The 15,065-nt window shown below is 38.8% G+C and overlaps 1 protein-coding gene across 1 annotated transcript in view; it reads left to right on the top strand.

Moving 5' to 3' along the window:
• The window catches only part of LOC126808781 (protein unc-93 homolog A), a 211,048-nt gene that overhangs the window by 133,930 nt on the left and 62,053 nt on the right, over positions 1-15,065 (top strand). The window contains exon 3 of the mRNA XM_050533765.2: positions 8,407-8,543. Coding sequence (XP_050389722.2) covers positions 8,407-8,543 — 137 coding nt within the window. The remainder of the gene's footprint in view (positions 1-8,406; positions 8,544-15,065) is intronic.

Genomic DNA, 15,065 nt, shown 5'->3' with positions numbered 1-15,065 from the left:
GTATTTATTCATTTATGTGTTTGTGTACCGACCTCTGATTGGACACGGCTGTGGTAAAGGTAGATGGTTCCACTACTGATGTCTTCCGCCTTACTCCAGCCACAGTAGTGGCTCGTCTTACCGAGTTCCTTTGCGCAAGTTTTTTAGTCAAATGACTACAAGAAGTTTACTAGCCTATAGCCCTCTTGAAATAAAGGTGAAGTCTTATGAAACCCAACTGTTACGCGAAATTTGGCGAGATTTCATCTGGCTGGTGTCATGGCGGCTTACTTTAAAAGAAATGTCGCTTTGAAAATGTAGAACGCATAATTACATGTACAAAAAAAGAAAAACTGTTCAATAACTATTTTAGTGGTCCAGTCTTCACTATTTGTGATAGAATTACTTATTTCAATACAAACTATAATGATATGTGTTGACAATATTTGTACTTGCGTAAGGAGTCTTAGAATGTATCAATTGTATCGTTAAACACAGTTTAACGGTACGACATTTGTAGCTATGGTAAAGGGTGATAACGTACCAAAAAGTTTGGGAATTTCGGAATAAATTTAGCAACGGCTAGATGTTAAAAAAAACTCGCGGTCGTTGCTACAGGAACATGCTTGACAATTGAACTTTGATGTTTGGGACTAGAATAAAGGGTCCTTTGGAGCCTTTAATCACTGAAATACACATGTATTTAGAGCTTTCCACACATTCCGACTTCATACGTATTCAAATTTGTTCAGCTAGATTCATGTGACTTGGCAGGGTTGGTAAGGCGTATCGAAAATTTAAACCGTTTTACACATTCTCCTAAACTTCCTTCTCTTTTACAATGTTTTTTGGGTTACGTTTGTTATATAATCTAAGATTTGAAATATTGGTATCTTTTCTATGATGGAAAATAAATCATATTAAAGAAGATGAAATCTGAATTAACAGTGCGTGTGACTTTGACAAACAAGTAAATAATTGGATCATGTATATTAAAATGTGTGTTCCATTCAAACAAATATTTAATCATTAATTCCTGTTTTGAAAAATGTTGGAGAACAGAAATAATGCACCAATTAATCACTTCTGGGTTTAAAGTTAAGCCTTCTAGAATGGTGTCAGATAATCCTTTTACAATGGTATACTTTAACCCTTTTACAATGGTATACTTTAACCCGTTTACAATGGTATACTTAACCCTTTTACAATAATGTAAAATTAACACCTTTATATGTCACCCAACTTTATGTTGCTTTGGAAATGTGCCTCCTGGATTTCTTAGGTTTGAAAAGTGTAACAGATAGACAACTGAATTAGATCAAACATGTTTGATGCAGAGATACACTTTTTGAACATTTTTCGCCCATATGTGTTCCTTCAAATTTTATTTCAATAAGTCCATTGCGCATAGGGATTTTTAGCAGTGGGAGGAAACCGGAGGACCCGGAGAGATCCCACGAGGTTGGACAGGCGACCCTACTCTTTGTCTCATACAACCGGGAATCGAAACTACTCAAAGGCAGACCTTATGATACAACGCGCACGCGCTAACCATTCGACCATCCACCCTTCTAGAAAATCTAGAATCACATGCTTGATAAATAATCAAATCTTCTCTGTTTTGCTTTATTGAAATATGATTATCAACGCTGAGTCACGAAGGTATTGGTCTGTGTGTTAACGTGATGTAATATGATCGTTACCATGTCATCTGTCATATGAACACATGATTGAACTATAATTTAATATTGTATATAGAGTTACAATGGTTGTACAAACGGATGTGAGCTGTGTCCGAGAGATGTTTATTTAAATCATCTTGTTAACAAGCCATTAATAAAATGGGCCACAAGATTAATTAATAAATTGTTTGTCGTCTGTTTTCCCTATCACTCCTGCCTGCAGCTCTTCGATCATAGAATCATCCATATTGTCATTTTGTCTATCCACCAATTACTTTCAAGGTCACCTTGACAACAAGCTCTTCAGAAAATGAGGTTTAAAACAATAGCAGCAATCAGTTTGCGTCTAGTAACTGCTACATTATACACTCCCTCTAAGGAGTAGTCTGATCTGGTCTAAATTCAATTTCCGTACTAGCTCTTAAATTGTGCTACCTGATAACACATACTATAGATATCCTACTGGCGACACATTACTTCACTGAATAATCAATTCACTTATATTCAAGTAAATGGGAATATATCTATAAGCAACCAGTAATATCTCATAGCACCCGATTAGATTTTATTACATACTTCGAGAAGGTATTTGGTGAGTAATAAAACCTTCTAGTAGTTTATCGAGGGCTGGCCGTCCTTACCGCACGGTACAAATAAAACCTTCTAGTAGTTTATCGAGGTTCGGGTGCTTCCGGAGTCCAAAATGGCCGCTTTATATAAATGAGAATTTTGGGGATAACTAACCCGAACCCTAAACCTAACCCTAACCCTTTTTTTTAAAAGACTGAACTTGGGTCTAATTTAGTTTTTACTTCTCTTAAAAGGGTTAGGTTTAAGAATTTGGGGGAGGGGTTAAGTCTCCACATAAGCACTGACCTAGGATGATGAAAAATTAGTTCGTGATATTTCCTAGTTTTATTAAAAATACATACAATACATTAGATTTATATACAAAGGCGATTTCACTGTTTATTGGTGTTGGTGGCGCTGATGGTCTTCCTTGGGTGGTGCTTCTGGTATTCTGGTATTATTGTTTCTGAAGAAAAAAGAAAATAAATTTGAGGCTCTCGGGAGAGAGCCACATTAGTGTGTTTCTTACTACGGATTGGATTTTCTAAAAAATCGTGTTTGTTCCACGTCACCGGGTTAGGGCTAGGGATTCTTATATCTAATTGATTTTATTTACTAACGGTTAGGGATAGGATTTGATATATGGTTTGTTTTGGGTCAGGGTGGAGACTGGTCTTATTTAATCTAATTTACTGTGCACTAGGATGTCGTTCAGATTTTTATTTTTAGAATATGCAATTATAAGTTTCTGTGTGAATATTTTCGGGTGATTTTCTTGGAGATCAGTATAGTGTTTTCTGATGATTATGGATGCACTTGCTGCTGTTGCCCTAAATGGAACTACAAAAGGAGCTATTGCGCTAGCCGTATGAATATTCAAACCTAGGGGGGCTGTTGTTTTCAATTTGTCAATCCAGAATTTTTCTCTAGTTAGCCTAAACGTTTTAATTTCTTCTGAAGTTTCAAAGTCGCTCTTGGTCTTTTCTATTGGCGTGACAATGAGATCAGAAATGTAATGATTCGGTTGGTTGAAATGAATTGAGACAGGTTTGTCTTTTTTGGTGAATATGTCTGACTGGTGACCGTTAATTCTTTCCCTAAGTGCATTTTGAGTCTCCCCTACGTATTGCTTGTCACATTTTCTGCATGAAATTAGATAAATTATGTTTGAACTACTGCATGAAAGTTGGTCTAATATTGGGAATTTTGTGCCAGATGTTTTGTTATGGAAATGGTCGGATATGTTTAAGATTTTGCATGTTTGACATCTTGGATGGCCACAAATTTTGGTTTTGACTGCTGATTGTATATTATTTGTTTCTTTGGCGGCAAGCTCAGCGAGAGTGTTGTTTTTTATACGTCGTAGATAGCGTTTGGAGTATCCCCTTTCCCTTAGTTTGCTAAATACCAATGTACATGCTGACTCAAAGTCGGTCTTCTGAGTACATATCCTATGAAAACGGAGAATCTGAGATTTTATGATGCCAGAGAATGTATGTTTTGGGTGAAAGGAGCTTTTGAACAATAATTGATATGTATCGGTTTCTTTGGAAAATACCCTAGTTTCCAGTTGGCCTGTGATTTTGGTGTTGCTACTTTTAAACACGGTAGTATCAAGGAAATCTATGTTGTTATGACTTACATTTGCGGTTAATTTGACAGATGGATGATGATTGTTCAGAATGTTGAAAAACGTCCAAAATTCGTCTAGTGTGTACGTCCAGACTATGAAAACGTCATCTAAAAACCGCCCATAGAAATCTGGTTTTAATGGACAGAGTGGCAGAACTTCCCTTTCCCATTCCGCCATGAAGAGATTTGCATAACTCGGTGCAAATCGTTTTCCCATCGCAGTTTCGGAAGACTGGGGGTATACTTGGTCGTTAAAAGTGAAGTCATTCCTCCTCAGACAAATGTCGAGTAGTTTGATGATTACTTTGTCCGGCCTGGATGCTTGCGGGTTCCTAAGAAATGCTTTCCTAACTGCTTCAATACCTGTGTTATTATCAATGTTCGTGTACATGCTTTGTACGTCGATGGATATTAAAATGGTGTGTTCGGGGACTCTTAACTGTTTGATTTTCTGAATGAAATCGTTAGTGTCTTTAAGGTAGGATGGGTGTTGGCATGCTAGGGGTAATAAGAAATGGTCTATATATTGTGATACGTTGTATGATTCGCTGCCACAGTCTAATATTATTGGGCGTCCCTTGGGTATTTTATTAGGTATAAACCATTCTGTTTCTGGATTTTTATGTATTTTTGGTAGTGTATAGAGATGTCTTTGTCGGCAGTCAGATTTAGCAGATAGATAATCATATAAGATTCATATAAGATGTTGTTTATTAAAGTTGCGGTGTCCTTAAAGATGGGTTGGTCTAATTTAGTGTAATGTATAGGATTACTTAATTGTTTTTCTGCCTCTGAGATATAGTCTGCGCGATTCATTATGACACAACACGAGCCTTTGTCGCTTTTCTTAATTATTATGTTTTTGTCTTTTTTAAGGGTGTTTAATGCCGTTTTAGTTGCTCGGTTGAGATTTGGTTTTTGTGATTGTGGTTGAATGGATGATATTTCTATATTCATTTCGTCGAAGTTTTTTAGGATGGCTGGTGATAATGACTTTTTAGGTGGTTTCCATGTGGATTTTGCTGTGAATAATTTTTTACCTCTGCCGGGTTTGTTCCTAAAAAAATAAGTCAACGAAAGTGCTCTTTGGAAGCGATCGGTTGCCTGGCTGATGCGGTCTATGGATGTTATTGTGGGGGTTGGGATGAATTTAAGGCCTTTATCAAGAATGTTCATTTCTAGGGAGTTGAGAAGTCTGTCGCTCAAATTGACAACTGTCTGTCCTAAAGACGGCTTCTCATTCCTTTTCCCTAATCCTAGTTTAAATTCCTCATCCAGCAGTTGATGATCTCCCTGGCCGTGTCTGGGCTCCAGTGGATTGCGTCGTTACCTTTCAGTTCTATTTTGCCCTTGAAGGTTGGTAATGTGGTGGCGTTTGGTGAAGGTGCAGTGGAGATCAGTTGGTTGTAGCTGGTGATGTTTTGGTAGGCGATCGGATTTTCTTGTCGGAGTCGGGAAGAAGTGGGGATCTGTGTGGTGAAGAGCTTTTTTGTTGGGAAAGCTGCTCTGGTCACCTTGAGTAGATCTAGCATCTGCTCGTGTATCCTTGGTCCACTTGAGCCCGACGTGTATCACTAATTCTTCTGGTGCAGGACCCATGTAGTTCTGGAGTATCTGTTTGATGTGGCTGATCTTGGCTCCAGAATAGCTATGGATCTCCCAGTCCCCGAGGAAGGATGCAATCCTAGCCAGGTTAGAGGATCCAATAACCAGGGTCTTTGCCATGACGGGTGGTAGGAACTATAAATCCATCTCGTCTTTACCTTTGTAGCTGTGAGGTCTTTTTAGGGATAGGTTGAGTGATCGCCTACATCTGGTGGAAGATCTGGTGGCGATTCTAGGGTTAGGAATGATGGGCGATCTAGGGGACAGACAGTCGACAAGCGCGTTTAGTGGCGATATAGATCCCGAGGAAGTAGGTGAGCCAGACACAACCCGGGGCGAACTGGTTGATCTAGCTGCACGCTTCGAGGGAGTGTTAATGCAAGTGCCTTCTCCAGGGGATAATTTTCTCTTGTTGGGTGTGTATCGTTTTGGTGTGTCCCGGAGAAGGTTGTGTGTAATGTGCATGGGTGATGGGGGAGGGGGCGTGACAGTTTTAGAGACCGTGGACAGTAGGCGGTGGAAATCTGTCTTCACACTATCCTGAAGTCGCTTGCCGTAGGACTTCTTGGCCCATGCTAGGGCGTGGCTAGAGTACTCTTGTACAGCATCTTTGGTAAAGTGACGTGACTTCAAGTACTCCAGTTTCTCCGCTAGCATGGCTCGGTAGTGTGTCGACAGGGATGAGGCGACGTCCTTGGCCCATTTCAAGTTCAATGTCTCAATGGTAGTGGCTATGGTAGGCGTGTTCATGGCCGGCTTCACGAACTTATTCAGGTCTTGAATCTTCCAAGTGAAACTTCTGGTTGGTGTTCCATTCTCCTGGCTCTCCATAATGGTAAAGTGGTGGAGGCATTGGAGGACCTGAAAGAAGGCTTTCACGACACCTGCATTTTCTTGGGGTTGTTGGCGCTCCTTTGGTAGACGTTGGTTTGGTTGGCGCTCCTTTGGTAGACGTTGGTTTGGTTGGCGCTCCTTTGGTAGGCCCTGGTTTGGTCGGCGCTGGAATCCCGGTGGTGGTTGGTGGAATCCAGGTGGTGGTTGGTGGAATCCAGGTGGCGGTTGGTGGAACCCAGGTGGTGGTTGGTGGAACCCAGGTGGTGGTTGGTTGAATCCTGGTGGTGGTTGGTAGAAGCCTGGTGGTGGTTGGTAGAAGCCTGGCGGTGGTTGGAATCTATTTCTTAACTGAGGCCAGTCCATTGGTAGATGCGTGGGAAGAAGAGGACGTCTGGTGCGGGACCTATCCATGTTCCAAAGGTTGGGGAAGGTGTTTGTAATTATGCAAATGGGTGCGACGAGACAATAGAGGGGAACAAAAATTGATGTGTATAGGTTGTGTTCGGATCTGTTCTCTGTAATATATCTGGTGTAATATGTGAATGCAAGGCCTAAATGTAAGTTAAACTAATATATATGCAGTTATGTTCTATGCCAGATATTCGGCGATGCTAAGACAAAGAATGTAGAATTAAATGGCGGATTGATTAAGGCTTGTGCTCAAGCGTCCTTTACCAGATATTCGGCGATGCTAAGACAAAGAAATGTGGAATTAAATGGCGGATTGATGTGTATAGGTTGTGCTCGGACCTGTTCTCTGTAATATGTGAATGTAAGACCTAAATGCAAGTTAAACTAATATATATGTAGTTATGTTCTTTGCCAGATATTCGGCGATGCTAAGACAAAGAATGTGGAATTAAATGGCGGATTGATTAAGGCTTGTGCTCAAGCGTTTATAGTAAATTCCCTGAATTGTAACGTAACGGAATGAAATTGGAAGAACAGTAACTGTGAAAATACAATAAATCGTTTGAATTTAAGTGTTTATTGGTCACACGGTCTGTAGTGTGGTTAAATCCCAATAATTCAATTCAAAAAAGAAAAAGAATTTAACAAGTATAACAAAAGCGTGGGTGTTACATAAAATATACAATAAATATACAAATACTCATTTGTATAAAGCGGCCATTTTGGTATGAGTTCTGGCTTGTTCTGGAATTTGTTGCTTCTAGTGGTGATAATATTTTACCGTGCGGTAAGGACGGCCAGCCCAGCCCTCGATAAACTACTAGAAGGTTTTATTACTCAACAAATACCTTCTCGAAGTATGTTATGAAATCTAATCGAGTGCTCATAGATAGACAATTACGAGGACATAAACCAAACTGATAACTTCCATAAAAACAAGAATGAAACTCTTGCCAAAGAACTAACAATTTGTCATGTGACACAGCAATTAACTCCCAATCTGGTAGACTTACATATTGTCTAGAAAAAAAAATTATAAGTTTAAAATTTGAAAAGGCTAATGTGTGAACCGTATAAGAAAATAGTCACGTACATTTAATCAAACACTTTTTTTAATCAGCACTGTTTAAATGCAGATAATACTTTTACATTTAATTGTGCCGTTAAAAATAGTCTTCACGTTTTTACAATAAATAAAGAACACCCCTCTAGCCAAAAGATCTAATTCATCTTCAGTGTCAGCGATTTGCAGTTTACAGCTATGAAATTATAATTTGATAATCTGGTCTGGCCAGGTAAGCTAACCCCACAGAGTTGTCCAGATAAGCTTAATATACTCCATTCTCTTTCAAATTTTCATTTGTCACCTAATAATTAATATTCCCTATTCCCGTGAATTTTTCATTTGGTACCTGCAATATAAAGGTGATCAAATGGACAAATACCTGCGCCACTTCATTGCTATTGTACGTGACAAGGAGTAGGGTTGCCTGTCCAACCTCGTGGGGGTTTTCCGGGTCCCTCCCACTGCTAAAGACCCCTACGCGCAAGCGAATTATTGAAATAAAATTAAAACCATATGTCAGTCCCGAAATGACCTAGTTTGTGTCGAGTGGACGTTAAACCATATTTCTCTCTCTCTCTCTCTCTCTCTCTCTCTTGGTTGCTAAATTTTATTTTATTCTATTTACAGGTCCAAGTGACGTGTCCCAAGTGTTATGGAAGTTGATGTGTGCCTATATAGTTCTAGGATTTCTAGGCTTCTGTTTGATTTTACTTATACTAGATAGAATAGGCGCAAGATCAGATCCAGAAAAAACAGGTTATCAGGTTAGAATTCATGTTTAACTTATTTTTTGATGACTATAGAATCCGGTCAACTTTTTAATCAAACAATATTGACCTGTATCATCCATCTTCCAGAACACATTAAAAACATTATTTCAGTACAAAATTTCTATTAGTATGACTGGTTAAGTGATAGACAAGTTTATACCGAAGATCGTCTTCATTAGCCCAGTTGGTGGAGAAAAGTAGGACGTTAAACTCAATTTCATTTCATTATACTAAGGAGATTTGGCCTTTAAGAAGTGAAAGTTTTAAACAAAAGAACCCAGTTTAATTCACTGAATAAAACTTGGTAGTTTTGTTATACAACCATATTTTCATGTGGACGTATATTGTGGTCAACCCTGCCCACCCGGTCGTCTGTCCACAATTTGTTTGTTGCCAGTCTACAGGTAACAATTTTCATCCGATTTTGATGAAACTTAAAATGTAAGTTGATAACCCAAAGATCTTGGTTCCTGTCGATATTCGTGCATATCTGATCGCAACTTCCTGGATTATAGCCGCTGATTGTACGAAAAATCGCGTTTTAGCTTGTGGTCCCTCTAAAGAACACAATTTTTATCTGATTAAATAAAAACCGTTCAAATATATCACTGTTACAACATAATGACGGCTGAGTTCGAATGTCGTGAAAATCGGACCGAGACTGCCTGACAAAATGGCCGCTCCTCGTACGCAAATAGTGTAAAAGTATGGTATATAAAGGTTGTGGACCCTCTAGAGGTCACAATTTTGATCTGATTTTGATGGAACTTTAAAAGTTCCTTTCGGTAGGACGTAACTACACAGATTTGAAAAACCGTTTAAATATATCACCGTTACACCCTAATGATGGTTGAGTTTGAATTTCGTGAAAAGCGGATGGAAACTGTCCTACAAGATTGCTGCTACTTATACGCAAATACTGTAAAAGTATTCATGCATATCGAACCATAACTTCCTGGATTATGGCTCCTGGTTGTACAAAAAAACGCATTTTTTTTAGCTTGTTCTCTGTCCATCTCTTGCAAAATGTGGGCGTACATGTATCTTGCATGGCAACCGCTGGTATGTATAAATATAATACGAAAGTGTAGCGCTAGTTCCACACTTAAAGATGTTCTATCCGCTTGTTACACAGTTTTAAATTAAATATAACGTTTATAAATACTGGAAGATTGTTCCATTTTGATGGAGAAAGAAAACCAAAGATCTTACTCTAAATGTTTTCATTTTTCACCCTGGGGTTACCAACTCTATTTGATCACATGAGTGTAAACTCTGGGAAGGCTCTTATTAAACCATTTATTGTTGTCACACGTAACTATCTTATATTCTGTGATATTGTTAAGCTGGGGGTTCTTCTTTAAAAAGACACACTAAGGCTTTTATTATACTTCCTCATTTTCATGTGCGAGAGTTCCAATAAATAGAAGCAGGTAACACAAACGAATTACAGATGGTTTGGTGGGATCAATTTTGACTAAGTCAAATGATTCATTTGATATTAAAATAAGTTGATATACAATATGATATAGAATACAATATCAAAAAAAACATTGTTTTATCCCAACGTTTCGTTATTGAAATATCAACTTCTTCAGGGATGAAGTATTAATGGCTGGAAATTAAAAATGGCCGGCAAAATTTAAGCCAAAATTACCCGAATTTTGCAATATGTCTTATACATGTGTTTTGGGGTTGTTGTGTTCAACTCTGATCTCAAAAATAAATTTCAAGAATTCTTGATGGTAGAAATTCAAAATGGCCTGCAAAATGAAATCCAAAATGGTGGAATTTTAATTAATCGTCATTTCTTTCCGTTGGGTATGGCTTGTAATATGTCGTATATATGGGTTTGGTGGTTACAGGGTTCTAATTATGAATGGTCCAGATGGTTTAAATATGAAACGACAATCAAAATAGAAACGAAAATGGCGATGCCTGTCCTTGTGGATATTGCTTGTAATAGGGTTTCTAGGGTTACTGAAATCAATACTGGGTTCAAAAACTTACTTTCAGATAGGATCGTCACACATCAAATTTGTGCGTAAGCTAGAACTATCAGGACAAATTTCAGAAAACATTTTTACGGTCAGTTTTATAAAAGCAAGGAGAAAACCCCACCTGACCCCCAATAGAGTGGGGACCCCTCGCGAGGCCAAGTTCGTCCCCTAGTGTATCTTGCTTTTGAAAAACTGTACTAATGAAGCAATCACAAGAGCCTGTCATGAAATAAATAACAAACAGAAATGAACTTGTGGCAACTATCGGCCTTCATGCTACCAGGGACAGACCGGGGATAGCGGATATCTAAACCATGATGCAATAGACTTGCATCTGGATGCAATAGACTTGGTTTAGAAAATTCTAGGTACGCACTGTTAACCACCCATAAATGTTTTAATGACAAATCATATAGTTTATTCAACTCGACGAAAGACATAAAGGGATATTCCCAGACGGATTTTGGAGAATAAAACTGCTTAATTTTGTGTTAAAAGCTCTTAATAACCTCTAACTTAGATCCGAGCAACTTTCTCAAGCCATGTAATACGTTTTCAAACAACTTCCAATCGTCGGTATCGCTCTATGTTTGAAGATTTGTTTCCTGTTTGCGTTGTACAGAAGTGCCTGGATAACACGCGACTATGTGCTGCGCGTGCGCAGTGACCTTTCCAGTTTGTTTTTTCTAGTCCGGTGACCATGGCACAATACTAATTCTTTGTACGATCTGGAAAATATTTTTATCTAGGGTTTAGGTTTAAGAATTTGGGGGGGGGGGGGGTCAAGTCTCCACATAAGCACTGACCTAGGGTGATGTAAATTTGGTTCGTGATATTTCCTAGTTTATTAAAAACTACATACAATACATTAGATTAATATACAAAGTTGGTTTCGCTGTTTTTTGGTGTTGGTGGCGCTGTGTGTTTCCTACTAAGGATTGGGTATTCTAAAAATGAGTTGTTTGCACTATCCCGGGGTTAGGGCTAGGGCTAGGGATTCTTATAACTAGTTGATTTTATTTACTAAGGGTTAGGGCTAGGGTTTGATAAATTCTTTGCTTAGGGTTAGGGTGGGGGCTTGTGTTATTTAGTCTAATTTACTGTGCACTAGGATGTCGTTCAGATTTTTATTTTTAGAATATGCAATTATAAGTTTCTGGGTGAAGATTTTCGGGTGATTTTCTTGGAGATCAGTATAGTGTTTTCTGATGATTTTGGATGCACTTGCTGCTGTTGCGCTAAATGGAACTACAAATGGGGCTATTGCGCTAGCCGTATGCATATTCAAACCTAGTGGGGGGGGGGGCTGTTGTTTTCAATTTGTCAATCCAGAATTGTTCTCTTATTAGCGTAGACGTTCTTCTGTAGTTTCAAAGCCACTCTTGGTCTCTTCTATTAGCATGACAATGTGTTCAGAAATATCATTATTTGGTTGGTTGAAATGAATTAAACACTGCCCTTGGAGGGCCCCATTATATGCCGGTTGCGCCGGTCTCCTGATTCTTATCAGTAACGCTGGCATCAGGGTGGTACGAATTAGTGGAAGGCACGACTAGGCCAACTCCTCCCTAGGTAACAAAAAATCGCATCATAAAACAGCAAGTATCATCAAAAGCGAGTAAATAAATCTCTGAATAGTTCGAGTTGAAGTTCCAGGTTTAACCGCTATGTGTCCTAATCACCAAACGAAATGGATGCCACGCAATTCTCGGATAGGCTGTAATCTGAAAAGTGTCTACCCTTTCCAAGAGCTATCCATCTCGTTGGAAGGGCTAAAAATCTATTTGTTTCTGAGCTTACTTTCATTCCAGGGTCAAATATAATCACTTGAACCATAATAATATTCAACATATTCCATCATATTCCGAGGGCCGCACACAGGATTTTTTTCTCGATTACTTTTTGAGCTTTTTTCCTCAACTTGTTGACCAGTTTTCCTTGAGAAAACTCCAACTTTCGCCCAATTGTCCATGAGAAAACTACATATTCTATCTTACTGCACTGACGGAAAGTGGTAAGCTGGACGTCTGTGAAAAGGGTTGATCGATAAATTTTCAAGGAAGCAATTGTTGTTTTTGTTTGTGAAATAGAGGACTCTAGCCGATGAGACTACCCCCCCCCCCCCCCGAGAACCTCAGGCAATCAATTTGTTTTATGTACTACTATCGTAATAAAACATTATGTTAACCACTTCCTGGTGGCTGAAGACTTACACCGAATGTGTATTCGGAAAAAAAAGTCCCCGAAAAAATGTTTTTTCAGACTATCGATATTCGAGATGTCTTCTGTTGCACAAATTATGCTGCACTGTGTAAGAACTTGCATCCTTTGATCTGAAGATTGTAGATGGAAAAGTATCATTTGCACTATTTCAAAATAAACCTGCATTTTCGTAAATCATCCCGTAATTTGTGATTAATGACAATGACTGTGGAAATAATATGGGTTGAGGAACGGAAGATCTATGTTCGTCACGTGACTGGACAATTCCACCCCCGTCCCACCCTGACGATGATCCCTCCCGGGGCGGCGCGGCGCGCTCGCTAAAAAAATCTCGGGCACAGTTTACTCTTCTAAGTTTTCCGGTGGCTATTTAATAACCCGGAGTTTGGTCCTCGTGTGTGGTTTTGGACCAGGTGAGCGCTGATGAAATAAGTTCATTAACATACAAGCGAGCGATCGCCTACGGTCAAAGAAAAATTTCTTTTCAGATTTTTTTTAACAATTTCCTCTCCCAAATTTCTCTAGTATTTTTCTCTGTAAAATTATTTTCTACGGAATGTTTTTTTTGTAAAACCAATTTTTCGGAAAAATTCGAATTTTTTTTTGGTGACACAAAATTTTTTTCGTCAAAATTTTTTTGTAGAAATAGAAATCGGAATTTTTTTTGGGGGGGGTGGGGGGGGGCTATTTGTAAAATGAACATCGTAATGACCTTGGCCTTCCTTCTTCGGGCTCCGGGTGACCTATTTAGGGTGTTTTCCGGTATTTAGAGTGTTTTCCGGTATTTACTGTTTTTCCGGTGTTTTCCGGTATTCAGTATAAAATGGTGTTTTCCGGTTGTTTTCCGTTGTTTTCCGGTATATAGTATTGCCGATGTCTGACCGGTGACAGTTAATTCTTTCCCTAAGTGCATTTTGAGTCTCCCCTTCGTATTGTTTGTCACATTGTCTGCATGGAATTAGATAAATTATGTTTGAACTACAGCATGAAAGTTGGTCTAATATTGGGAATTGTGTGCCAGATGTTTTGTTATGGGAAATGGTCGGGGATATGTTTATGATTTTGCATGTTTGACATCTTGGGTGGCCACACGTTTTGGTTTTAACTGCTGATTGCATATTATTTGTTTCTTTAGCGGCAAGTTCAGCTAGAGTGTTCTTTTTTTATACGTCGGAGATAGCGTTTGGAGTATCCCCTTTCTCTTAATTTGCTAAATACCCGCGTACATGCAGACTCAAAGTCGGTCTTCTGGGTACATATCCTATGCAGACGGAGAATATGAGATTTTATGATGCCAGAGAAGGTATGTTTGTGGTGAAAGGAGCTCTTAAACAATATTTGATATGTATCGGTTTCTTTGGAAAATACCCTAGTTTCCAGTTGGCCTGTGTTTTTGGTGTTGCTACTTTTAAAAAAAGGGTGGTGTCAAGGAAGTCAATGCTGTTATGACTTACATTTACGGTTAATTTGACAGATGGATGATGATTGTTCAGAATGTTGAAAAAAGTCCAAAATCCGTATAGTGTGTACGTCCAGACTATGAAAACGTCATCTAGAAAGAAAACGTCCATATAAATCTGGTTTTAATGGGCAGAGCGGCAGAACTTCCTTTCCCACTCCGCCATGAAGAGATTTGCATAACTCGGGGCAAATCATTTTCCCATCGCAGTTTCGGAAGACTGGGGGTATACTTGGTCGTTGAAAGCGAAGTCATTCCTCCTCAGATAAATGTCGAGTAGTTTGAAGATTTCTTCGTCCGGCCTGGATGCTTGCGGGTTCCTAAGAAATGCTTTCCTAACTGCTTCATTACCTGTGTTATTATCGATGTTCGTGTACATGCTCTGTACGTCGATGGATATTAAAATGTCAAACACGGAAAGATATTTTCCAGATCGTAGAAAGATCTAGTATCGTGCAATGAGTCTTAGCCGTTCATGGCTCTGTGTTGATTACGTTTGATCAATATGGATATTATAGACATAACCACAACTAAACACCATTTGAAAAAGATCCTATTTCATGTCTCTCGAAACTCGAAATGTTTAACTTTTCTCTTCGGAGTCACGTTTGCTACAACAAATCAATCTTTAGGATGGGTTGTTGTTTTTATATTTTCGTGTGATAAAATAGATACTAAATGGCTTGACTTTTGACCTGCAAATGATACATTGTATACAGAATGGATTCTTTGTAATTTGGAAGAGGGAATTATAGTAATAGCCCCTTCTGATAATTTTTGTCAATTGAAAAACTGGTTGAGAAGTGTGTAAATTGTAGTAAGGCAGTGAAGAAA

The sequence above is a fragment of the Patella vulgata genome, chromosome 1 (genome assembly GCF_932274485.2).
Source record: "Patella vulgata chromosome 1, xgPatVulg1.2, whole genome shotgun sequence".
In the NCBI taxonomy this organism is placed as follows: Eukaryota; Metazoa; Mollusca; class Gastropoda; family Patellidae; genus Patella; species Patella vulgata.
The sequence above is the reverse complement of the archived record's forward strand: the minus strand, read 5'-3'. Positions and strand labels throughout refer to the sequence as shown.